The 27,032-nt window shown below is 30.8% G+C and overlaps 1 protein-coding gene across 2 annotated transcripts; it reads left to right on the top strand.

Annotated features, from left to right (window-relative positions):
- Positions 1–158: 158 nt before the first annotated feature.
- LOC136975434 (uncharacterized protein DDB_G0286299-like) lies at positions 159–25,539 on the top strand. 2 transcript variants are annotated; one of them, XM_067270489.1, is made up of 2 exons: positions 159–617; positions 14,178–14,325. In XM_067270489.1, exons 1-2 carry the CDS (start codon positions 244–246, stop codon positions 14,185–14,187), a joined length of 384 nt encoding a protein of 127 aa, XP_067126590.1. In that variant the 5' UTR covers positions 159–243; the 3' UTR covers positions 14,188–14,325. The 2 variants fall into 2 exon arrangements, with proteins under 2 accessions (XP_067126590.1, XP_067126591.1); XM_067270490.1 differs by lacking the exon at positions 14,178–14,325 and adding an exon at positions 25,243–25,539 and having other exon boundaries at positions 163–617.
- Positions 25,540–27,032: the final 1,493 nt, after the last annotated feature.

The raw sequence follows: 27,032 nt of genomic DNA, 5'->3' as shown, positions 1-27,032 counted from the left end.
AAACACACAAGAAATTTTCGTAAATACTATAAATAAATTTTCTGAATAAAAGAAAAAAATTTTTACGTAATAATTCGAAATAAATAATTAGAAAAATTTTTCGACCAATAAAAATCATTTCTTTTGATAATGGATAAATTAATATAATGAATAAGAACCGGTTCGATCCGGTTAGGCGCGAATTTGAAAGCAGGTTTATAAGCAGCCATTAGATAAGGAGTCGGTCGACCGTTTCCAATCAAAATGGCAGCAAAGAAGCGAGGAGGGAGGAAACGTGGTGCGGAAACCAAGAATCAAAACGAATCTAAAACTAAAAAGACCAATAATAATCCAGAAGAAACTACTAACGAAGAAGAGAAGGATACGAAGAATGAAGAAACAAATGACGTCGATGTAAAATCGGAAGAAGAAGCGAAGATGGAGAAAAGTGAAACGAAAACCGACGAGGAGGAAAAGAAAGTCGAAAATTCAAATAGTAAAGAAAAAACGTCTACACCACCTCTTAAGAGGGCCCTTCGTAGTAATAAAGGGGCACAGAATTCTAACACTCCTAAGAAAGAAAAGAAAGCAGCAACCAAGACAAGCAAACGTGGTCCAACAGTTGCCGCCGAATTTTGGTAAGGATTTATTATAACAGCAATAAACCCGCCATTTTTATATTTAAAATAAAAGAATTTCCACGCTAGTGTTTTTTTCTTTTTTAAGTCGAAATATCTTTGGAAACTTATACCTAATTATAAATTCTCATTTATATGAAATAATATACTTTATTAATTTTGAATTTTTAAATTAAGATAGATAGAATTTTCTATACGAATGATTTGGATGTAAGTACAAATTTAGAAAATGGGCTTAATGTCTTAATAATTTATTTATACTCTTTACAGAAGTAGAGAAATGAGTTGTTCGAATATAGAAGAATTTAAAATGTAAAGCTGGCGGATTGCTGCTATAGGTGTGTGCCGCTTAATGGTGTGACGAAGTTCCGTGTGATTATAGCGGAGCTGAAAAAGTGACGGTTGTCCGTACCTTTTCTTTGTTTAGATATGTTTTGATTTCCTAAATACTTTGCTTTATGCTACTTGATAAGTAGTATACTATATAGTATTAGTTGAGTAGTAGACTACACTAGTGCTGGCAACAAATCTAGTTTTTGGTAAAATGTGTTGCTAAAAACAAAATTAGTGTGAACTGACGATGACGTCGGTATGGTTATGGTATCGCCGTGTTTACGGTTATCCCCTGTATAATGCTAGTTAGGTTCTGAAAAAGTGCCATGTTATGTGAATCTGTGCTTTGAGAAACAAAGGACTAATACAATAATATAGGGTTCAAAAGTTAGCCAGAGTGTACAATTGTCTTTCGTAATTAAGAGAGATGCGTTTATTAAAGCAATTGATAATTAACTAACAATCGTAATCAAAAGTATTGCATGCTAATATTGTTTCTTCGCTGCTAAACGTCATTAAATGAGGATGTTTTCTTTTTGTCTGAGCTTTCTTGTTGACCTTAATCCCAGTTATCACCAACATTTTGCTTTTTCTCTGTTTTTTTTTCACAAAATCTGACAGGCAAATGCAAGCAAAGACAAAATCTTTAAAAATTTAATCTTTTTTATATAGTAACTTTTAATTTAATCTATAATACAAAGCACAACAACAGTCTTTCCGATTCATTTATAGTGCTATCGCCAATGATGGTGACACCTAGTTTATAAGAAAGCCGGAATAGGAAGCTGCGACAAGGAAGAAAAATTGTACAATCAATTCTTGTTACAGAAAGCTGGGCAAAAAGCATGAAACATGATATTGAAAATTTCAATATCAATGGGGAAAATATGAGACGACACATGCTTGCTTGAATAAAAAAGTATCGAATGATGGGGTTATGACATTTTGTCTTGAGATGTTCTCACACCATATTAGAGCAAAACTGTGTTGTATGGGAGATATTCTCAATTCTTGAACCATGTTAGAGCAAGAGAGTATTTTAGGAATGTTGTATTGTACAAGGTTTATCTGTAATTAGAAAAGCCTTACTGTCCTTAAAATTTATTATTATTTAAAGTCGTCTACGTGGACGTTATTTATTAATAGGACCGGATATTGCTACTACAGGTGATAAAATAAAGAAATTTTTCTGAATTAACTCTCATTACTGTGCCAATACACCAGTACAAGGTCCTATTAATAAATAACGTCCACGTAGACGACTTTAAATAATAAAGGTTTATCTGTACTTACCATTTTTTGACTTTTAGTTGGTAATAAAGTAAGCTTGGATTTAAAATGATTATATATAACTGATGCAACACTGAAATTTTCTGGTAGTAGATTAAAATTGAATGTGTTATAACCATAAAACTTGATTGTTCTGCATGGATGAAAGTGTAATATATTACTCTTACATATCACTATCAAAGATCTCAGAAGTTAAACAACACTGTAATACTCTCTGAAACTCATTATTTTTTGTGTGTATTTACACTGTAAAAGTTATTACATAACTTAGAAATCAATTTACTCACAACTTTGATTTTGTAACATAACACTTCATTCACTTATATCTTATACAAAGCATCAAATTATCATCCTTTTACTTTTTTAAAACAATATCGTATATCATTCATTTTTAAATTTTAAAATTAAAATTGACATGACAATTAGTGTGAATTAATTTTAAAATAAGTTTTCAAAAACTATTCTTCAGAATTTATCAATGTTGAAGAAACACTAACCTTTTTTTTTTTTTTTTTTTTTTTTTTTTTAGTGGAATACCAGCTGTGATATAGGCATATTTATTAATCTATGCTAGTATTTATTACAGCATTTTATTAATAATAAAATACTAATTTAATAAAATGCAATAATAAAACATTAATTTTGCTGAATTCAAAGATATTTTTTTTTTCAAAGTGATCAGTTTTCAAGAACTCTTGGTTTTTGCCAGCACTAGACTATCATATGAATTTATCTAAGTGTACTCTGCATTTAGCAGTCATCATAAAAGTTGCTTAGCAGCATATTTCTTGAAATGTATCACTGTCATTAAGTGCACATACCTGTATGTAACTATAGGCATGTTTTTGTTTGTCAACCAGTTTACATTTAACTGAAATGACTTCTAAAGCCATGGTCACACCATGTGATTTCCGGTTGTGCAGGCAACTGCAACCACAACGGCTGTTCTTGTTAACTAGTAAACCCCCTTCGAAAACCACTGTGACTGCAACCGCGACTAGAAACAAAAAGTTTGTTTTACTTGTACCAATTGCAAACGAACGTCCAATCAGCAAACGTCTTTGTGCCACATCATACAGTGACAACATTGAAAATAGTTCATCATCATTGCGGAAAGTTAGAGGATTGTTACTTTTACAGAATCGAGCTTATTCAGGCTCACGAATGCCTGTGGGATTTTAATTCTTTGTAAATCGTAGATTTTATCTCTTTGTGTATTCTCGAAGCTCTATGAAAATGATCGCCTTCTTTCTTTTATTCACTGCAGGAAAAGGAACTGCTTGCCATTTTAATAAGAAAAGTGGCGAAAATTCCATAAATACTCTGAAATAGAACGTAAACCGTTGGTAAACTCACGAAAGGGGTGTACTATAGATTACTCCCTATGGAATTTCAGGACTTTGATTATATATTTGAACTCGACCGAGACGAGTTCAACTGTACCCTATTTTTGGACCGAAGACGAAAAATAAAAAAGTTATCACGCTTTTTAAGTTACCATACTTTTTTAATGCTCTCATGCAGACGGCACCGTAGTTGCTAGTATTGCCATCTTGCTGTAAAGTCTGCAAACCGTGACGTCGGACTACGGTCATCTCCCGGAGCGTTAAACACGCGATACGAGAGCGGAGAGAGCGACGCGACTTCCGATCATCGCGCGATTGCCATTTTGGTTAATGTTACTTATGGCAGCGAACATGGTGGCCTGACTGACCTCTCGTATGGGCACCACCACACGTCGCCATGTGCTCAACAAGTGATCGATTCACAGTAGTTCTTGAACAAAGTAAAAAAAGAGGGAAAACGTCTACTAAAGGCAATTTTAACAGCAAGCAACGGGACTCCCGATTGTGATAGCGAGGCCGACTTAGCGGAGAGCGACGCGACTCCCTATCATCGCGTGATCGCCGAAAAAAGTATGATAACTTTTTTATTTTTTGTCTCCGGTCCAAAAGTAGAGTATCGTTGAACTCGTCTCGGTCCCCTGAGTTCAGATATATACCCAAACACACAAAATTCCATAGGGAGTAATCTATAGTATAGCCCACGAAAGTAGTCAAAAACAAGCTACTGTAATTTTATTGGTTTATTATGGGGTCATGTGTTTCTGAGTTGCAATGCCAGCGAACAATGTGGGACCATGAGAAGATGTGCGTGATTCGTGCTTGTTGCAGCTGCGGTCGCCTGTGCAGCTGGAAATCGCATGGTGTGACCACGGCTTAATACTTGATTGCTTTTTGTTTTTTTTATGTTCATTGGGAAAAATGCAGAAAATTGCTGTGTCAAACTTATCATACAGGAACACACATGGCAAAGAGAGTAGACTATTATTTAACACATTATTTCTGTACAAAGTGGTGGAGATACAGTTTGGGCTGTTTGCCCCTCTTTAGTCCTTTTTGTACAATTATAAATTCTGCATAATAAAATACATTAAATGTAATGTTTATTTAAATTACATATGCACAAAACACAAAAGAATGAAAGTTACCCGAAACAATATTTACTTGTGACTCCTGGATAAAAGGAGTAGAATTAAAACAAGAACAAATACAAGTGAAACTAAAATGAATTATGAATAATTTGATCTTTTTTTTTATTCTTAATTCATTCATTTTGGTAATCTTCATTTTTTTGTGTTTTGCACATATGTAATTTAAATAAACATTAAGTTTAATGTATTTGTGGGTAACCAGGGTTAGGACGGATGTCTTACCCTTTTCTTTGGCAACAGGTTTTTTTGAACCTGTCCACTTTGTCAGTGGATGGCGTGTTTACCTTTTATGATCCCATGAAGTGGGGATCAGTCAGGTTGAGTGGAGGAGGGAGAGAGGGGTTGTCAGTAAGGTGTAGGCAATATACCATAAAGGAATAAAGAACTTACCTTTCTTGTTAATGGTAAGTCCTTAACAAGAAAAACAAAAATTTAATGCTTAACAATTAAACAATTAATGAGATAACTTGGAAAGGCTGTATTTGATTTCGATCTCTTGTGTTTCCTCACGAGCCCAACTCTCGTGTACAATTTTTGGGGAGCCAAGAGAGTTACACGGATTTGATATCATACCTCTTAACAATTTGGCTGAGGTTTGAATATGTATCCTTTTCTTGGGTACCACTTAACTGTTGTCACCCAACTACGATAATGATCACTGGGGTGTGCACAAGATCAAACATTTGGAGAGACTGCTACAGAGGGTGGATGGATTGGTCTTATATTTGGATCGGCCTGGGAAAATTGCTCAGGTGACTGCATGTTGTCAAAGACGAAGGTTACCCTTAGCAGGTGTAGGGTCATAATGTTCCTGGGACAATGCAAAAGTAGTGACATCGGATGTCAACTGTAAACTCTGATTCGTGCAATACTAGAACGACAATATTTGTATGGGCGAATGTTGACGTTCTTGAAGGAAAGTTATAAACTTTTATCAGTTGTTGTGGATAAATTCTTAAGGGTTGTTGATGAGAAGGGTGACACTCAATCCCTTTTTCCAGCAATGTTATTTTAAAGATTATGTTAAGAAAGTAGTTAAAATATTTTGAAAATTAGGAAAAAAACATTCTTATAAAAGTCTGGATCTCACATATTTTATTACGCAGAATTTATAATTGTACAAAAAGGACTGAAGAGGGGCAAATAGCCCAAAATGCATCTCCACCACTTTATACAGAAATAATGTGTTAAATAATAGTCTGTTTTCTTTGCCACATGTGTATGATAAGTTTGACAGCAATTTTGTGCATTTTTCCTGATGAAATGACATATGTTATATATTTTTGTTTCCTTGTCTTCCAGTTTTGTTGTCTTACTAGAAACAGTTCAAGTCATTTAGTATCTTGGCCAAAGAACTAATAAGTTGTTTTTCTGTTGATAAACTGTTTGCCAATGGATTAAAAAAAACATTCTCTGATTAAACAATACAAATTGGAAGTGATGATGTAAAATGTAATCAATCAAACAGTATTGTGATTAGTTACGTGAAGACCCACTTTAAAGTAATAAATTTATCAATTTAAGCATATAATTATATAGACCTATAACTTTAACACTGACTGTAATTGTGTACAACTTACAAGTTCATGTTCACAATTAATGATAAAGTGAATGTTATTAATTTCTAATTTTAAGTATGTGAATATTTAAATTATTTCTCTTGATCACAGATTGCAATTTGATGATAATGTCTAATATATAATGTATATAAAATATAATTAAGTTGACTATGAAACTATAAACCTGGAGACTTAGTTGTGTGATTACCATTTGTGTTCTATGATCATAGCCAAAGTATATTGATCATGTGACAAATACCTTTATCCCATCTTTACTCAATAAGCCTGGGTAAGTCCAAATATAAGAACAGAGATGTGCAAACATATTAGAAGACTTGGATATATCCAGCAGAAGCAATAAAAATAGTTTAACAAACTTCAGCACATTAAATCCAACTTATTTTGCATATATATGTTACATCCTCAGGAGTATTGTATATGTACTTTACAGTACTGTACATGCAGAAAAGAGAACTACTGTGAAGAGGAATAGCATACTCAAAAATTTGATTTTTATTTTATTTAGTAGTCCTTAAAAATCACTGCAACAGGAAGAAATTACATAAAACCTGGAGTTTAGGAATGACGTGCAAAATCAGAGACTTGAGTGTCAAGTTTAGAAACTTGCTGCAAAATTTGCAAAATGCAAATTTAGCAAAAAAGTACAATAAAGGAAAATTTGATTGGAGCTTTTATTTATATTTGCTGAAATATATATTTGAATATATGTTACAACTTAGTAAGTAATGTGTGTTATGCATTATTCAGTTGTACAGTGCATTTTTTTAGTATAAATATATAAATCACTGACTGACAGAAGCTTATACAGGAGCTTTCCCACTTATGAACTTTCAGACTTGCAAGCACCTTCATCATACATTCTAAAATTTAAATTTTGCATCAATTCACAATTTTATTTAAACATAATATTTTATAAATCAGAAACTGCACACTGGGTTGTATAACATAAATTCCACCTACTTGAACCTGTAACCGGTGCGTATGAGGTTTATTCTTCCAAAACAAACGTTTTCCTAACCCCTTCTGGGTTCTTCAGGTAAAATTAGCTGGATCGAAATTGGAATAAGAAAATTTGAAATAATCCAAACGATGTTAGTTTTCGAATGTTCGTTTTGTTTGCGTATTCGGTCACGTGACGTGTTGAAAAGCGTTCGAATTTGACCATCAACATCCAAACGGTAACGAAAGTTAGGTCAGCATACATAAAATACGAGATTGAAAGATAAATGATTGATAATATTCACACACGTTGTCAAGCATTTTTCTTTACCAAGATTGTTAGTATAACACTGTCTCTCCATATGTAGTAATGCTTGCCATGCCATGGAAAGGCTAATTTCGTCCCTCGTATTAATGCATGTGGATGTGCAATAAGCTTTAAAAATTTCAATTTCCTCTAACCATTTTAGGTGGTCAATGTGTGGTGAGGTAACAATTAATTGTGCTCGTGTGAAGTCCGCCACGATTTCGGGGTCGGTGGCGTAAGTGGAGAGTGAGGTGGTGCATCTTTTACGTTGTATGTCGGAGATATGTTCCTTTAACCTAACTCCTAATGAACGTTTAGTCGATCTTATGTACACCAAATCTCTGTTAAATCGGTTGTCCCTAAGCGGGACACTATAGATGTCTGGTAATCTCCCCATACTGGATCGATCTTTTCTGTTATGTAAGATGTCGAACAGAGTAGGTCATCTCCTGTAGGCCAGTGTAACATTACATTTTTTTGCGATGGAACTGTATAAAGTAATACCTCTTACTTTCAACCCCTCTTGAGATTTTTATACAGTTCCATCGTGAAAAAATGTAATGTTACACTGGCCTACAGGAGATGACCTACTCTGTTCGACATCTTACATAACAGAAAAGATCGATCCAGTATGGGGAGATTACCAGACATCTATAGTGTCCCGCTTAGGGACAACCGATTTAACAGAGATTTGGTGTACATAAGATCGACTAAACGTTCATTAGGAGTTAGGTTAAAGGAACATATCTCCGACATACAACGTAAAAGATGCACCACCTCACTCTCCACTTACGCCACCGACCCCGAAATCGTGGCGGACTTCACACGAGCACAATTAATTGTTACCACACCACACATTGACCACCTAAAATGGTTAGAGGAAATTGAAATTTTTAAAGCTTATTGCACATCCACATGCATTAATACGAGGGACGAAATTAGCCTTTCCATGGCATGGCAAGCATTACTACATATGGAGAGACAGTGTTATACTAACAATCTTGGTAAAGAAAAATGCTTGACAACGTGTGTGAATATTATCAATCATTTATCTTTCAATCTCGTATTTTATGTATGCTGACCTAACTTTCGTTACCGTTTGGATGTTGATGGTCAAATTCGAACGCTTTTCAACACGTCACGTGACCGAATACACAAACAAAACGAACATTCGAAAACTAACATCGTTTGGATTATTTCAAATTTTCTTATTCCAATTTCGATCCAGCTAATTTTACCTGAAGAACCCAGAAGGGGTTAGGAAAACGTTTGTTTTGGAAGAATAAACCTCATACGCACCGGTTTCAGGTTCAGGTAGGTAGAATTTACATAATATTTTAATAATTTGTAATTTGATAATTAAGAAATGTATTTAGTTAATATTTACTTTTCAAACTTTTTAATGCTCTGTGTTATAGTATTCAGATTATCCAATCTTTATTAGATCTCTGTTTAGGTTAGATCCGTGGTTCTCAATCTGTGGTCCGCAGAATACTGGTGCTCTGCGAAGCCACTTCAAGTGTTCCGCAAAAAAACAAATATACAATTAAAAATTGTTGCAAAAGAAAAATCAGTACAATGTAAAATAATTTTTGTATGAGAATGTAATTAGCAAATGCCAATGTTATCATCTACTAGACTAAGTGTGCTTGGTTTCAAAAAGCCATCCCTGCTTTAAAGCTGATGTATTGTAAATGTTCTGCGGGAAAAAAAATGTGAAAGTTTAGTGTTCCCTGACTTCAAAAAGATTAAGAATCACTGGATTAGATTAGATAATCAATGTTCTGTAGTATTTGATTTCCTTTAGCTATAATTTTCCATTGAGTTAAATGTTTATAATATACTCCTGCTTACACTCAGATTCTTTAATATTATAAAACCAACACACCTTATTACTTAGAAAGTTCATTTATTCTTCCAAACAAACGTTTTCAACTCACTCTATGGGCCATTGTCAGGTTAAAGACGTTCGAATCTACAATGCTTTGAACACCAGGTTCAAATTTAAATATAATAAATTAGAACTTACGTAATATATTGAAATTGAATTAAGTAAACCAAATATAACGAAAATATTACAGAAATAGAATAAATAGACTAAAATAAAATAAAATACGATAATTAAACTTCCAAATAACATCAACGCTTATAGTATCACAGGCTTTTTTCTATTGAGCCTATTGAATGTATCACCCTACAAGTTCTGTTTTATTATATACTTCCAGACAGAAGGTAAAATGATTGCATCCTTATAATTTTGTCATGTTTATAATATAATAATTTTAATTTCTTTTTGTGATAATTATTTCTTATTTTAATTAAATGCATATTTTTTTACCACCTTTATTCTGAGGGTAAAACTTATGAAGAAATCTATTAATAAAATTGCTTGTATTAATATTAATACAAGCAAACTTCTTTTTATTCCTCTGATTGTTTTCAGATTTTGCTTTATAATTAAAAGTTTGTTTAAATTTTGCAATATTGTTTCATGACAAATTATATCTAGGAGACAAATAGTAGCATTATTTATTTCCGGTGCTTATTTCGGGTAGCCAAATGTTAACAACACAGAAATGTTTTTGTTCTGAATTAGAATACTTTCAGCTTCAAAATCCAACAGTTAGACTATAAAGAGCAACTTTCAAATTAAACATTTTATGTAAATTTAAAAAGTTTGATGTTGAATTGAATTCAAAAGTTGTTGCTCACATTCTAACTGCTGGATTTTGAAGCTGAAGATATTCTAATTCGGAACAAAAACATTTCTGTATGTTTTTGGATGCCTGGCGGCATTGGAAATAAATAATTCTAGTATGGTGTCAAGTATTTATAGAATTGAAACAGTAGCATTTCAATCAGATGATAGTACTGTAAGCAACTATCTATGAGTTCAATATTACTGTTTTAGTGATTCAGGATGCACTATATCTAGAGATATATCTAGATATTGTGCATCCTGATAACTGATTCCCAACTGACCAATATATCTGCATGTGGAATATTCCACATATATTGGAATCAATTCATTTTATAAACTGATGTCCGATCTATTTCTTTTTGTAGTCTATGGATGCTAGCTATAGCAATGTGTCAATGTGCATCATTTTAAATGTTCAAGCTGAAACCTCAGTTCACAATATGACAAAATTATAGCCTTAATCAATGATTCCAGCAGATAATTTGACTATTCGAATTTGCAATGATAAAGACCTGAGGAAGACTGAAGAAAGTCAACATCAGTCTTGCAGTAACATTTTAATCAGCTGGGAATAGTAAGACTATAATTTTGTCATGTATCAATGATTTGGAATGTTCATGATGTATTCATTTTATGAACAGATTCTGATACCAAGAACATTGCAATCCATAGACGTAACTATATTTTTAAGCATCTCTAATTATATCCCTTGAATTTAATTTCTTATGAGATCATGTAAAATTTATTAAATTTATTGCCAAAATACTTTGTTAACATTTGTTTTTTTATATTTGTTTTTGAACATTTTTTAAAATAAATTAAACTATCAATTTTATTGTACTCATTGTTCTGTTATTGCAATAGCTTATAATCATTTTGAACAAATATATTTGTTATTAAGAATAGTTATGTTTATAATAAAAAATACTCTATAATATGCTGGGTAATTTTTTCTTGCATACTGTTCTGGATATTTGATTCATAAATTTTTTCATTTCTGTCCTAATATATAAACTATGTTCATACTGTATTCATAGCTTTTGTTATTACCTAATTCTAATAAAATTTCTAAACAAATTTTTATTTTCTGATTTATTTTATATTCTTTGGGTTTTATCTATTCAGGTTTTTTAATTTCTTTGCCAAGCTAAATATATTTCATTCCTTAAGTTTTATTTATTTTTTTAACAAATTCAAGCACTAGTATATATTCAAAAATATTCCATCAAATTGTACAAAGAAATAGAAAATCTGGACAGGAAAAATATATTAGACCCAATGAAATATAAATGTACTGTACATCTTTTGTTAATATTCCAAGTAATATAATTAGTTAATGCTGTGCTAATTAAAGCTGTGGGACATGCGGATCAAATCTTCTATTGGAACTTTTAATTCTTCTAAAATTAATCATGCTTCATATTGATATAATATACTAATGGCTGAATTTGTTAAAAAATGAAAAATTAAGTTTATTTCTTTATTAACTTGGAAAATAAATCAAATAATGTAAACCAAGACAGATATTTTTATCTATGTCTTGGTTTAAGTTTGCATTTCAAAGGATAAATCACAAAAGAAAAATAAAATGTTGAACAAATTAATAAAATTAATATTTTCTTCATTTTAATATCAAGTAACCAAATGTTTTTTGAAATTTGAATAAAAATGTCTATATTTCTAAAAATAATTTTATTTGTCAAAATATTCACTTTCACATTCAAATACTACAACAGGAGGGCAGTTTGAAAATACTATTTTTATGAAGCTATTCATTTTAACATTAAAAAGTTGAGTTACTTCCTCTTTTATAATTGTGTGATTTGTAAATTGTTTTCTGCACATACAATTATCCAAAGATAAAAAAAGGTGATAATGAAGGATGAAGTCAGGAGAATAGGAAGGATGAGGTAAAAGCTCCCATCCCAATTGCACTATTTTGTTTGTTGTATGAGTAATTTCTGCAACATGGGTGAGCATCATCTTGTAAAAACAAAACATTTGAAAATTTGTCAAAGATGGCTGTTTTTGCCTTAATTTGTACTCTTTGTAGCTGCTCACTGTACAAATTGCTGAGGATTTGACCAACAATTAAGTAATCATGATAAACAATACTAAGTCCACCAAATACAAATCTTTTTTTTTTTTTTGTTTTGGTTTAGCATTTGTTGGCACAGAATCATTTTGGTGATAACCAGTGATGATTACATTTGTAGTTAAAGTATAAAATCCACTTTTCATCAGTGGTCAAAATTTGATCTAAGAAATTCTCAGATTTCAAACACGAAAGAAGCAATAAACAACTTCTTACATAAATACTGGAATGCGTACAATTAACACTCAAGAGGCTTAAAAATCCAGTAATAACACATTTAATAGAAAACAAATGCAATTTCGACCATACCCCAGTCTTCTTCAGGTTCTTCAATGGTTTTAACTGTTTTCTACATGTGCCTGGAGTGTTCCATATCTTTAAAATAAATTTGTGCAGTTGCTGTTCCATGCGTTTTTTAAAAATACTTTGTAATTTTTTGTTTGTTGTATTCACATGTTCGAATCTCACTGGTTTAAAACCCTGAAGACCGGGAGTAAGGTCGAAAGCATTTGTTTCTATTAAATATGTTATTACTGGATTTTTAAGGCTCTTGAGTGTTAATTGCATGAAAGAAGAGATGTACAAATGTTAAGATGGTGTAATTTGTTCTCAGTACTTAATGCATGAGGAACCCATTTACTTAATTTCCATTTCTGCTTCAATTTATGTAAATGAAGTCTGATTGTTTCATCAGTTACTTTAAGTTTTTCAGCAAGTGTTGACACACAAAATGTGAATTCATCTCTATCATATTCTTTAATTTGTCTATATCTAAAGTTAATGCAGTGATCCCAAATGTGGCATAAATTGTTGGCCTGTTGTAAAATTTGCAATTTGTGAAAATTTTATTCATCTGGTAATTGGATTGCTGAATAGTCAGAGTGGTTCTCAAAAAGAAAAAACAGGTGGAAATTGATTTTAAGAAGGCTTTTGAAACATGGGTTTAGCATCCATGAAGATTTCAGTTTTAATGAGATATGCTAATTACACTATAACAAAAATTTTACTATTAATAAACAAAAATAAAGTTGCTTGAGTAACTCAGTCATAAAAACTCTGCTTTTTTATATTGTGGGTTGTTTTTTCATTTCTGGTTCATAAAGTCATAGTAAGTGAAAAAGTAACCTGGCAAATAACTTTCTATTTTTGGTGAATAAAAAATGTGTTTGGAGAATGGATTGACAATTACTATAAAAAAGACAGAGTGACTCTGGTTAATGGTCTTCCTAACCTGGCTTCATCTTCTAAGGACTCTGGACTTCCTGAAGGAAACTTTTTAAACCATCTTTGAGCAGTTCTTGATGTTGCATCTTTCCCAAATGTGGCATAAATTTTTCTAGAAGCCTTTTCATTAATTCAAAGTTTAAATTCATAAAGCAAACATGCACAGATAGCATTATTTGGCATTTGGCACAGACATTTTGAAAGGTTGAAATATTTTTATAAATTTATGTTAAGAGCTTGGAAATCAAGTAATGAATGAATAAAAATATAAATTTTATGCAGTTGACTGACAGAAAGTGCTTAGTGGTTATGTGCATAAATTGTTACTCAAATTATAACTCGGTTCAAAATGAAATTATTTATTTGGTTGCCTGATATTAATCTGATATTTTAAATGTAGTGATTATTCAGAAATTCAGAATAGTTAAAGAAAAGCTATTAAATTCTTTAAAATTTTTATTATCATAAAGATATTACTATAGCTTTGTAAACAGACTGCTGTTCATATTTTAATCTCAATAAGTGATATTTATTATTATTTTATAATACTTTAATAAGCTACACATGACATTGACAGTTTTGTTTCCATTTTCACAGCACATCTTGACAAGTTTATAAAAAGAATGCTCTTGCCTTGGCAGAGGTTTTGCATTCTGTTGTCCCTGAGTTAAATATAGAATTTAATACTGTCAAGCCACGAAAGAAGAGTTTTGAGTTCACCTTAATCAAAGACAATAACGAGGAAGTTGTTCTATGGTCAGGGATTGAGAAGGGTCCACCACGCAAGTTGAAGTTTCCTGAAAATTATGATGACATTATTAAAATATTAAAGGATTCTCTTGGTATTGAATAAGTTGTAAGGTTAGTTTAAATACTACTACTATTGTAACTGGAGAAACACTAAACTCACGTAACACACCCACACTACAGCAGTAGAGTTCAATATTTACACTGTAGAATGAACATTTTTGATTGTCTTAAGCCCCACCTTCAGGATCTAAAGCCTTTTTGAATGTAGAACAATTCTTTTAATGACTATAGAACAACAATAATTTTTATTTCTTAAAGTAGAATGCCATGTGTGTTGGAATTTCTTCTTTCTTTCTTTTTTCTTGTTAATATGGAGAGACTATCCTGTTGACTTTTTCTCCAAAGCGCGCCACTTAGCTATTAGGTGAAGCGGTTAGTTCGGTACCCAAAACGTTCCAAGGATTCGATATGTTGACGAGAAGGAAGGTCGGCTTGTGGCCAATATATGGGAGTTAATGTACGAACAATGGAGAGGTCCGAGGTCAAGGAACGACCCAATTCTTGGCGGGTCCCCGCGTACTGCAGGCAAACTAGCCAATAGCGAGATGTTGTTTCTGACAAGCCACAATAGGGACGGTCAGGCGAGACGCGCAGGTGTCGAGAGTGAAGAAACTCGTTCAACGGGACTGTATCAGTATGAAGACGGGCCAATACAGTTTCAGTGTAGTGACAATGCGTGATGATAGATCCAAGAGGAGAAAGGGCAGAGATGGTCACAACCTTTTCTCTTGAGAATAGTGGACCAGGTGTCAGTGTGAGTATGAATTATCGATTCCCGCAAACTTGTCATGTGCTGTGAATTATCAATTCCCGCAAATCAACGGTCACATGCCATGAGAGGCCTCCACCAGGAGCCGGTGAGAATATTATTGCTAGCTGCCTGGTCAGCGGCTTCGTTAATATGGATACTGATGTGACTCAGAGTCCATCCAATTTCAAGTGGTGTGGGATGTAAACTGTTGGAATTTTTAAAATTCAGCATTTAAAAGTTCTGCTGATTGGTTGGTTTGTGCTAGTGATGTGTTTTTTAATCCTAAATTTTAAAAATTACAACACGTGGCATTCTACCTTTACTTTCCCAGCTGTTATACATAACAGAGGGAAAGTTGGCAATCAGTCAAAAAATGACCCCCACCAAAATTTTTACATTTTTGGACTTGGGACTTTGAAACATTGAGAATTGCAAAAGCTTGGGGGGTTTCTATATGTATGGATGTTAGTGTGTGTGGGGGGCATGATTTTGTTTGAAACTCTTTGAAGCTTAATAACTCCTGTGCTTTTGGTCAAAAGTTTCTGAAATTTTGCAATGATGTTCTAGTTGATCATTATTTCGAATTTACTTAACTAGTTTAATTTTCAAATACCTTAATACAGTAAGTCTTGTACTTACGAACTTAATCCGTTCATAGCAGTCGTTTGCAAGTTGAAAAGTTTGTAAGTCGAAAAGACAATGTTTGGCGCAAAAACTCAAATACAACGTTGTTTTTACAATTATGTAATGTTTAGGCTACTTGAATAATGTTGAATTAAGATTGTTAAAGGAAAGTATAAATTTAAATCAATCACATGCACAGTACATTATTTATTAAAATTATTCATTTAAAACAACTACAAATGTACATATGTATGTACTGTAAATGTTTTAACGTAAAACTTCAAAAATAAACTTGACTATACATAAAAAATAACCAACTGCACTTTAACCCACCATCTGTTGGCTTTGTTTGTAACTTCGAAAGTTTGTAAGTCGAATGTTCGTAAGTAGACGACTGCCTGTATTCTTGGTAAAGTAATTATATATTTTATAAAGTTTTAATTTATTTATATTGTTTAAATTGTTTTTATAGTTATGTGAAGATTCTACTTCTAGAATTTGAGTATTTGAATATTGAGGAAATCACAAATTTTTGAGTTTTCGGCATTTTAAAAGTAGATGTTCCATTGAAGAGTCTTTAGCTTTGCACCGTGGACATTGATTATTTGAGAGGTCAATTTAAGTATTATTAGTATAAATGGAGTATTTATTCAATCGTAATTGTGATACCAGTCTTTTTACATTGAAGTTAATCGGCTTCATTATATATGGTTGTAGAGAAGGTATATTTAGTATTTCTAAATACCAAGGATGATAAGAACTACATTTCTGAAATTTTGCAGGGAGGTGATTGTGCTAGGGGATTGATTCTATTAAATTTTGGTGATTAAAGATCAAGGGAGTAGGGAAATGAAGGGGGTTATGTGTATCTCCAATAGGTTTGGACTTGATGATTTTACTCGTTATTAAAGTCTACAGTTTTTTTTATGAAACCCCATCCCTTGCCTCAAAATTAAGCTTTTTGCCATTTTATAATAATTAAAAATATAAAAAACTTTTTTAATAAAAGATAACAGATGGTAGCACTATCTGTTATGATATTTTATTAAAAATGGTTGCCAGAAAAGTTAAGCAACTCAGTGCTGGATTTTTATAAATGACAACTATCATTGTTTTAAGTTTGAAAAACTTTAGAACCTGAAGATGGGATTTAAGAACCCCAAAAATGTTTGTTCTACAAAGTAAATATCGAACTTTACTGCTGGAATGTATGTGTATTACGTAAGTTAAATCGTAAGGTTAGAGTTTTTCAAGTCTTATTTTTATCAGAAACTTTTTAATTTTTTAAAATAATTTCTTTTCTATACAAACTGAACACAAGTAAGTGTTTGCAGACGTCTCCTACACTCTTACCAGCACTTGTTGTGCTCAGTTTACTTAAATAAGGAATCATATATACAAACATGTTTCTTCTTTGTGTGATAAGTATTTGGTTTACTTAATGTTTTTACTATTATTGGAGATTTCTTTTAGACTATCTTCCATCAGAATTCAATTAATTACATTCAATTAGAGAAAATTGAATAGAAAAATAATCATACACTAAACTTTTCTTGTGTGTTATCATTTGATTTGTATGGAAAAAAGACATTTCTAAATGTAAGAGTCCACATTTGTCTATAATTTGTCTTAATTTTTGCTACCTTACAGAAAAGTTAAGCATTTGAAACTTTGTGATATGCACCAAGAGTCAAAATTATAATGGTTAATTTTTTAATGGGTTCACAGTACTTTTAAAAGAAGATACTGTACATTTTAAAAAACAATTCAATTTTTCTAACTGTCAAGTTATGTTAGTATCAAATAAGTAATAAAGCAAGCAAGCAGGCTTGTTTGCTTGCTTTGTTTTATTACTTATTTGAGAAATAATACCACAAAGTTCCTAAAATATTAATTACCATATCAATAATAAAATTGTATATATGTGATTATTATGTTCCTAATTTAACAGATTCATAATGATGATAATTTACTATTATTTGGAATTGTTATAATTACATGGTTGGTTTTCACATCAGAGAACATGAAATTTAAAATTTTTCTTTTAATAAATACTAGTGTAAAAGTAATATTTTTATTGTAAATGTATTGACTTTCCTTTGAACCCTATATGTCTTCTATAACTTTTAAACCACCTGCTGTAGTGCCACAGAAGTAATTGGAATCTATAGGAAAGTGACCATGTGCAATTTATTGATTTGGTATTTTAGCTCCACTAGTGGCAAAATACAGAACTAAAGAAAACTAACTCAAAAATTACCAACAGAAATGCCAAAAATTTGTATTAGTTTTCTCTTACGATTTAAACAAAGATGGATAGTTGATGATAAGTTTATTAAAACTAATCAACCATTACAGTGAAAAGTTAATCTGTGGGATGTGTATAATAGAAATAGAAATACAGGTACTCCTCACTTTACGACCGAGTTCTGTTCTGACGATTGTGTCATTAAGCGAATTGGTCGATAAGCGAGGAGCTTGCACTGGGAATATAGGATCATTGTAAAATTATACAAATTATGCAACAAACTTCAAATTTATTCATAAAAAGACTATTATAGTATGCTATTAGCCTATTATAGTACTATAAGACTATTATAGTACGCTTAGTGCGCATGTCACCATTCGCCACTGACCGACACTCAAGCTGAGAAAGGGGATTCCCTGAATTGCAGGTCAAAACTTGATTGGTCGTAAGTGCGAGTGGTCGTTAAGCAGATAGGTCGTAAAGTGAGGAGTACCTGTACTGTGGAATTTGGTTAACTTGAATAGGTCTTGAATAACAAGTTGTTCACAGACATGTTGTTTAAAGTCTTCTCTGTATTTATTCAGTTTTTCTTGCTCTTTTTCAACAGTCCTTGGATCTTCTGGGATTGCAATGTTAATTAAATAAACCTTTTCTTTTTCAGCTACTATATATATTATAAAGGTAAAATTTTGTCACAAAGGTTAAAATTTTTACATAGAATTGGGCTCTTCAAGTAATTTGGGGGAAGCATGCATTAGTTTCACATGCAAGTAGTTCTAGTCATGTTGAAATAAAAAGTTTGAAATTGGAACATCGTTTGAACATGCTTGAATTTCATATTCATTTTAGATCTGGCTGGTTTACAATTAAATGATACCTGAAAAAGAACTCAGAAAGGGTTAAGAAAATGTTCGATTTACTAGATTTAATCGTAATACACACTGGTTAAAGGTTCAAGTGAGTCTAATTTTAAAGTTCATTGATTTCACTGATAGGTCTTTAAACTCAACAACAAATTCAAACTTTTTCAGTAGTCAACAAAATGTGTGTGAAATGTCTTCTGTTATGGAAGATAGATCTAAGACTACTAATGAAAATTCTCTCACCAAATCAACATTACCTAGCAGCACACGGACACTTTTTGATATAAAAGATGATGTAAGAAAGGTAGAGATAATTTGGGCATTGACTGTTGTAAAGAAAAAGATGTCACTCAATTCATATTCTGATGTTAATAATATTTTCAAAAATATGTTCTCTGACAGTGCTATAGCCACACAACTTCAGTTGGGTCCAGGCAAAGCTTCCTACATAATAAATGATTGCCTATCCTATTATTTCAGAGAAAAATTGGTTGATTCTGTTAAAAGTTGTGATAATATTATGATAACCTTTGAGAAATCACTAAACGAAGTTACTAAAAAAACTCGAATGGCTCTTGTGATAAAATACTGGGACACAAGAGTAAAGATAAGGTTATGACTAGATATTTAAATAGTGTTTTTCTGGATCATGGTACAGCAGATGATTTCTCTGCATTTCTCAATGGCCTTTCAGACATTCTCAGATCTAGCAGAAATTTTTCATATCTGTATGGATGGACCAAATGTAAAAATATATTTTCTGAATAAATTGGAAGATCTGGAGACAATGTTGGGAAATCATTTGTGAGAATGGGAACATGTGGTTTACAGGTAATCTATGGTGCTGTAGAAGCTGGTTTTAAAACAGTAGATTGGAATGTGTTGCTACTGTTACAGAATTTGTACTATTTGTTAAGATTCACCCACTCACTGTGCCAAATACATTGCTATAAGTGGAAGTAGATTATTTCCTGAAAAGTTTGTTCAGTAAGGTGGTTGGAGAATGGAGAACACTTTTAGATTGTGGAGCAGTAGATGTTGAATTTGTGAAGATATACATAAACAACAGTACAAAGTTGAAAGACAGCAAGGTGGCTGCATTCTTGAGACAGGCTCTCAATGAATCATTTACTAAAGTTAACTTTTAATTTTTTGACACATTCAATATGTACATGGCTAAGCACTTTCTTGCTCAATTCTAGAGCAACAAACCTCTTGCACCATATTTTTATCAAGTAGTAGTTCAATTATTAATGAATCTGATGAGAAAGTTCGTGAAAAATGAGTGTCATTGATAAGCAGTTTTTAAAGATAGATTTAGATACTAATGAAAACTTGATATATCTGAAGAATTTTGATATTGGTTTTGGAGCAAAAAAGTTTTAAAAGAATTGAAAATAAGTGACAAAGATATTCTGTATTCTCTAAGAGATTGTTGAAATGTGCTGAAAGTGATGACACAAGATTATTGAGTTATTGAGAAGGGACCTGTCAAGTACAAATGTATGAAGGTTCTCAGCAGTGTAGACCCAGAAATTATTAAAATACAATCAAATGTTGGAAAATTGCATTTCAATGTTTTATTGGAGGTTCTACATGACACAGATAGGATTAGTGAGAAATGTGCTCTCAATTCAAAAGAACAGTATGGAATACTCTACAATAAAGTATCCATGGAACCTTATTCTACAAAGTTTGAGGAATTCATGTCAAAAGGAATGATGATGATCCATCTAGACATATAATATGGAATTGTGAAGGATGATAGGCAACTGCAATGTCTATGATCTGTAATCAGAATTTCTTTCTCAGTTGGGAATGCAAATGTTGAGTGGTTTCTGGGTTAACAAAATGCTATTACTGAAAATCTTAAGGAAGAAAATATAGTTGCTGAACATTTAGATTATGATGAGATTTATTTTACAGATCAAATAAATGTAGATCAGAAAATGTTAACAGTCAAAGGATCTATGCAATGATATTTTTCATCTTTGCGACAGAAAAAAGACATTCAGAAGCAGCAGGCATTGAGGGCTGAAGAAAAAAGGAAAGTTACAAAAGAACTTAAGGACTTAAAACAACACAATAAAATGTTAAAACAGATCACAAAAAGGAAGAAAAAGATTGAAATGAAAATAAATACACTTGAGGAGAAAAAGCTAAAACTACATTAAGATAGTGCTTGTGTTTTGTGAGTTTTAATTAATTTTTTTATTTTCTGATTGTCTATTTTGATTGTCAATTTGGTAACAAGAAACAAAAAAGATTTTACAATAAATTAGACATATTTGTTGGAGAAGCAATAGTATATACTTATTCCTCTTTTTGCACAATCTGTTTTTATACAATTTTGAAATAACGTAGTTGACAAAAGAAAACTAACCTTCTTTTTATATGATCAATTTTTTTACATGGGAGAAAAAACACTTTATTTGAAATCTTTTAAATTTAACATTTTGTTAAAATTATGTTACTGCTCACCACTTTCAACAAAAAGTAACTTTTTTGTAGAAAGTGGTTTTAAAATTACATGTTTCTAAATCAAGAGTTCATTTCTTTTTTAAGCACAGTACCGCACTGTTTGTATGTCAAAGAATACTGTTTGTTGATTTTAAGCTACCTTGTGTGTACTATATTTATATACAAATAATGTTAAGTAATTTACAAAATTTTTTAAAGCTTTTATTCTATTTTTTTCATTGTATTGAAGTTGTGTATCCTATCAAGCATTTTTATTATAGGATGTATGTGTTTGTACTTTTTTTGTGGAGTTCTTTGGAATGTATCCATTGCTCAAAAAGAGAGATACATGTACTTTATTTTCAGTTAGTAAAATGCTGTTTTATTATGTCAGTATTTCACACTGTAAGGAATTCAAAACAATTTGAGTAGGAACCCTTGTTAAATTGACAAATAGAAAAATTTTTTAAAATTAAATTGAATATTTAAAGTACTTGTGAATGTTACATTCATGAAAATAAAATCTTTCTATACACAGTATAAACTTTTATGCTTAGTGTTTTGGTTATATAATAGGAAACTATCCAATGAAATGTACAGGTATCCCATGGTATAGCACAGTAGTTACGTTCCAAAAAAGTGCCGTGTTATGTGAATCTGTGCTACACAAAACAAAAGACTAATGCAAAACATGGGGTTAAATTCCAGAAGTTAAGTATATAATTGCTTGCTTGAATAAAAAATATCAAATAATGGAGTTTGCACTTAAAAATTGTAAAATTTTAAGAGGATTTCAAAAATCATGTTAGAGTGAAACTGGAAGTCATGTTATATGGGAGATATCCCCAATTTTCAAATTGTGTTAGAGCAAAACAGTGTTTTAGGAGTACTGTGTTGTACAAGGAATACCTATATATTATATAATTATTTTTGTTGTAATGCAAATAATACAATATAATGCAAGTGCTAGAATATATATTTTCTGTGCCATCAAGTGATTTGAAGAAATTTAGGAAGAAAATTTTAATTTATTGCTCGTAATACCAAAATTATCATTCTGAATTCTGATAGTAACTCATATAATTTGAATTTTATTTAACATATTGCCTGTATAGTTGTCTTTCAAAAACCTTTTGAAGTCCAACAATATATTTAAGTAAGAGTAATTCTAGTAGATAATTTATTTCAATATATTCCAAAAACAGCTTTCAAAAAGTAAATATTAAAATTTTTCAGAATATTTCTTTAACCAAGGAATTTTGAAGATTTATTTTAACAGAAAATGCAGTAAAGTATTATCTTCAGTGTAATTAACAATTTAATTAAAATGCAGATTTTAGTGTTATAAATTTGCTTTTTATTGAACAAATAACACAGTTAAAATTTGCAATAAAAAAGTTATTATTTATGCTATAGAATAGTCATATAATTCATCATATTTCATAACTTAGTATAAAATAATTACTAAAGTTTCTAAAAATTCTGAGATGAATATTGTAGGAAAGGATATTTATCTTGTAACTTTTGTTTGAGATTTCAGTGTAAGTTTTATACTTGGCACATGCAGTGTGTGACTATTCTGTAGTTAAAACTAATACAAAACAGTTTTTTTATTTTGTTTTCTGAGACTTTTTAATATGAAGAATAGTAATTTCAAATTTATGAAGAATGCATATAATCTAGCAAAGTGGTTTGATTTATAGTTTACCTTGTTTCATAGTTTAAGAGACTTTTAATGTAAACTAAATTTATTAATTTTTTATTTCCAAAAACAATTATTCACATAATAAAATGAATAAAATCAGTTTCCAGAATTATTCACAATTCTGGAACTGATTTTATTCATGAAATATGCTGTAAGAATACAGAAGTACAGTAGAGAGTCGTTTATCCGAATCAATTGGGGACTGGGGTTGTTCGGATAAATGATTTTTTGGATAACCAATTATGTATGAAAAAAATGTATTAACCTGTCCGATGTTGAAATTTTTTCTCTGTTGCGTGTCGCTTTGTGTTGAATTTTCGTCGATTTTAAGCCTAACGAAAATTTTTATAATAATAATCAAGGCTATTGTATCATTAAAAATTATTTCTTTATTTTTGTACAAACAAAATAAATATATTGAAAAATATAAAAGATTATACTTTAGAAGTAAATCTAGTATCAAAAAAGTTCGATTCAGCACGACACAGTCCAACTGGAAAGTGTTCGGATAACCAACGTTTCGGATAAACGATTCTCTACTGTACTTACATCATTTTAAAAATAATAATTACAAATTTTTAATGCACTACAGATTATATTCTCCAGATGCTGGAAAATATATGTACAACTTGTTTTGACATGAGCATAATAATGAACTGTCACAAGTCTAGTTTAAAGATGGGAAAGCAATTTATTCAAGTCACACAGTTAATAATTCAATTCCAAGTCTAATTTGTACTGACATGATCATAATAATTCAATTGCAAGTTGTGCACTACAAATGTTCAACATGGCCTTCCTTTGTTATCCTGCAAACATTGTGCAATAATCTGTCTTGAATCAAACCAGGTATAGTGTTGATGACTAATTGTTTATTTGCCTATGCCTCTTCACTGAATTTTTCAGTTGAACCATTTGCTTTTCATTTTTGACTTCTTCACTATTTTGGTAGCAAATTCATGGTAGATTTCCCCATCACTGTCATTCAGATACTTGAGCCACGGTTTATATGGCTTCACTTTTAGATGTTTCTAAATTATATGTCAAATTGTCAGTTCCAGTATTTCCAGTTGATGGCTTGTACAGACTTTTACAAAGACATGATTTGTGGCATCCAAAATCTTGTCCAGGCAGACCTCGCCTGATGAAAGTTTCATGATGTGCAGATAATACTGAATTTCAAACTTGCAATACCATATTTCTTATTGTATTGGGTGTCAATGACTGCTTACGAATTGAATTGTCTTACTAGAGGATGACATGACGTTGAGGTCACTGATTTTGATCAAACTTGGTGAGGCTATAGTGTATTCCAAATGACTGACCTGTGCCAAGCAGTAAGGCACAATACTCAAAATTAAATGAGAAAGTCGTGGTTGAAAATTGCAAATCACTTAAAACTGCTGCAGTTAAAAGATGCACTGTTTCTTTTGTTTCTTATTGGGCTGCAATTTGAAAAAATTCTAGACCCAATACAACATCAGAATGTTAACGTGTGTTTATCACAAGTTGGAGGAATGATGCATCCAATTAAATAGCAATCATATAGAACCTCCTGTAACTTTGAAGTGATTGTGTAATAAAATGTAGGAGAATTCATAATTCTCCTACATTCTATTACACATTCTCTTCCTATGTAGGAGAATTATGAATTATTGTATATCTAGTAATGACATATTAGTTTTTGTTCTGAAAAGAATATTTGAATTTTGTATGTTGGAGTCAAAAGTTTATAAATCTGTTGTTTACCTGCAAAATTTGATATTCTGGGATGCTTTGATTTTGTTTGTAAATATTCAGGAAATTATTTTTGAATTGAAAATTTTACTTTAAAATTTAAAAACTGAAAAAAAACTCGGTTATGGTGGCGAGAAACTAAATACATTTTTTTTCTTATTTTGAAAACGTAACATTTACTTTTGTTCTTTATTAAAAATTATGTTCTTTATTATTCTTTATTGTACTTTAATTACAACTTTATATTAATTATTAAAACTGTTTTTGTATTATTGTTCTATACAAACATTACATAACAGATTGAGTGCTGTGTTTTTGTATGAATTTTCAGAAATGTATTGCCAATATTATTTTTATAATAGAAAAATGTAATATATCTATTTGTTTGCTATTTTATTTATATTTTAATTTAATATATTAATTTTTAAAAAATAATTCTTAACTTTTTGTTTCTTTAAATGTAGATGACTGTCCACCAAAACTTGATTGTCGTAGGTCCAATGAAGGGTGCATAAACATAAAGAATAATGGTTTCCACTCTGATGATCACCAATGACAAGGAAGATTGGTTTATTCAGTTACAACAGTGTTTCATATTTGGTATTTTTATTACATAATCAAAGAGTTTTTAGCATTTTTTTTTCCCTTTGTTTTATTTGCAAAATGTAATCAAAGAATGTTTGTTTTCTTCTTATGAGAAACTTTTTTTTATCTTGTATCCTATTGTTTATTTTTATTAAATTTGACATTTTTTAAAATAATTTTTTACAAATTTGCATTGATTCCTAATTTGTTCAACTGAGATTAATTCTTTGGATGAAAGTATACAAGAATAATAATAGTTCGTACTGGAAAGTAATAAGACTTTATTGCAATTTGCTGTTGGTAAAAGAAAACTGTAAATAGTTATTTTCAAATTACTAAAGAATTGATCAATTATATTTAGTTTTTTAAAAAATATGTTTTTAACTTATACATTATCCAATTTCACATATATAAGAGGGCCTAAAAATCAATTAACAATTCTTAAATTACAGAGTGGTGCAAAAATAGGCATACAGTTGTGAATCTGAGAAGTATGGATGCTTGGTGCAAATTTGTTTATTTATTTTCTCTTATTTATTATTATTATTTGAAATTGATGACAATAAGGAACTGTTCCACATTATGCCTGAATTTAGAAACTTTTCAATACTGAAGGTTAGCAATTTGAGTAAGTAAAAGTTTGTATATAATTGCAATTTACAAATCATTCTTATTGTGACATCATAAAGTTATTAAATAATCATAACTGTATACCTACTTTTTCACTACTGTATATTTCACTTAACTAGCTTTTGGGTCACACCGTATATTTTGATTATTTTTGTGAGAGATTATTTTTACTTTAATGTCTTTCAATAAGCATTTAACATTTTTTTGTTCTGCACATTTCTTAGTATTAAACATGTAAAATGCTGCATGGATATCTAGAATTTGATTTAATCTAAATAAATAACCATCTCTTATAACTCGTATAAAGAGACAGTTATTTATTTAGATTAAAATTTAGACAAAAAATTTCTTTGATATACTTAATATACGAGTTATATTAAGTATATCAAAGAAATTTTTTGTGAAATCTTAAGCAGTTCAGATAAATCTAGGCCCCATACTTTGCACAGAAGAAAAACCTTATTTTTTTGTTACATTGTTTCAAATTGGAAAAACATTTTAATACTGAAGCTCTAAATTTCAGAAAAAGTAGCTATTTATGAACTAGTGCTTTTAATACCTCTTACCTTGTCAAGATGGAGTTTTGTACAGAATTGAAGGTTAGGGTTAAAATAAACTGATTACCTTTATACTGGAGGGAGGCTATAAAGCTTATATAAATTTTATGGCCTCCCTCCCTAATCTTCAAGATCTGGAACAAACTGATGCAAAACCTTCAGAAATGTCACTGTCAAGTGACATGACGCTGATGGTATAAGGTTCTCCTAACAGATCTGGGTTTTATAATCTCTCTTTGACCTTTGTCAATGAGATGTATGAGCCATTTTCTCTGAAAGTGGTGTAAGTTATATGGAGATATTCAAGGGTTCATATTTGAATGGTTGAAAAATATTCATATATATTAATATGCTCATTTTATGTTTTTTAAATATTAAATTGATTTGAGTTTATAATGTGATCATTTTTAAAGTATTAGTTAAAAGAAATATATAGTTTTGATGACCTCAAATGGACTTGCACCACTTTCGAAGTCAACAAA

The sequence above is a fragment of the Centruroides vittatus genome, unplaced genomic scaffold (assembly GCF_030686945.1).
Source record: "Centruroides vittatus isolate TY-2023 unplaced genomic scaffold, ASM3068694v2 contig_371, whole genome shotgun sequence".
NCBI classification, from domain to species: domain Eukaryota; kingdom Metazoa; phylum Arthropoda; class Arachnida; order Scorpiones; family Buthidae; genus Centruroides; species Centruroides vittatus.
This window is presented reverse-complemented; position numbering and strand designations above follow the sequence as displayed.

Coding starts and splice junctions, on each gene's coding strand:
- LOC136975434 (XM_067270489.1), top strand. CDS start 244: ATGGCAGCAAAGAAGCGAGGAGGGAGGAAACGTGGTGCGGAAACCAAG.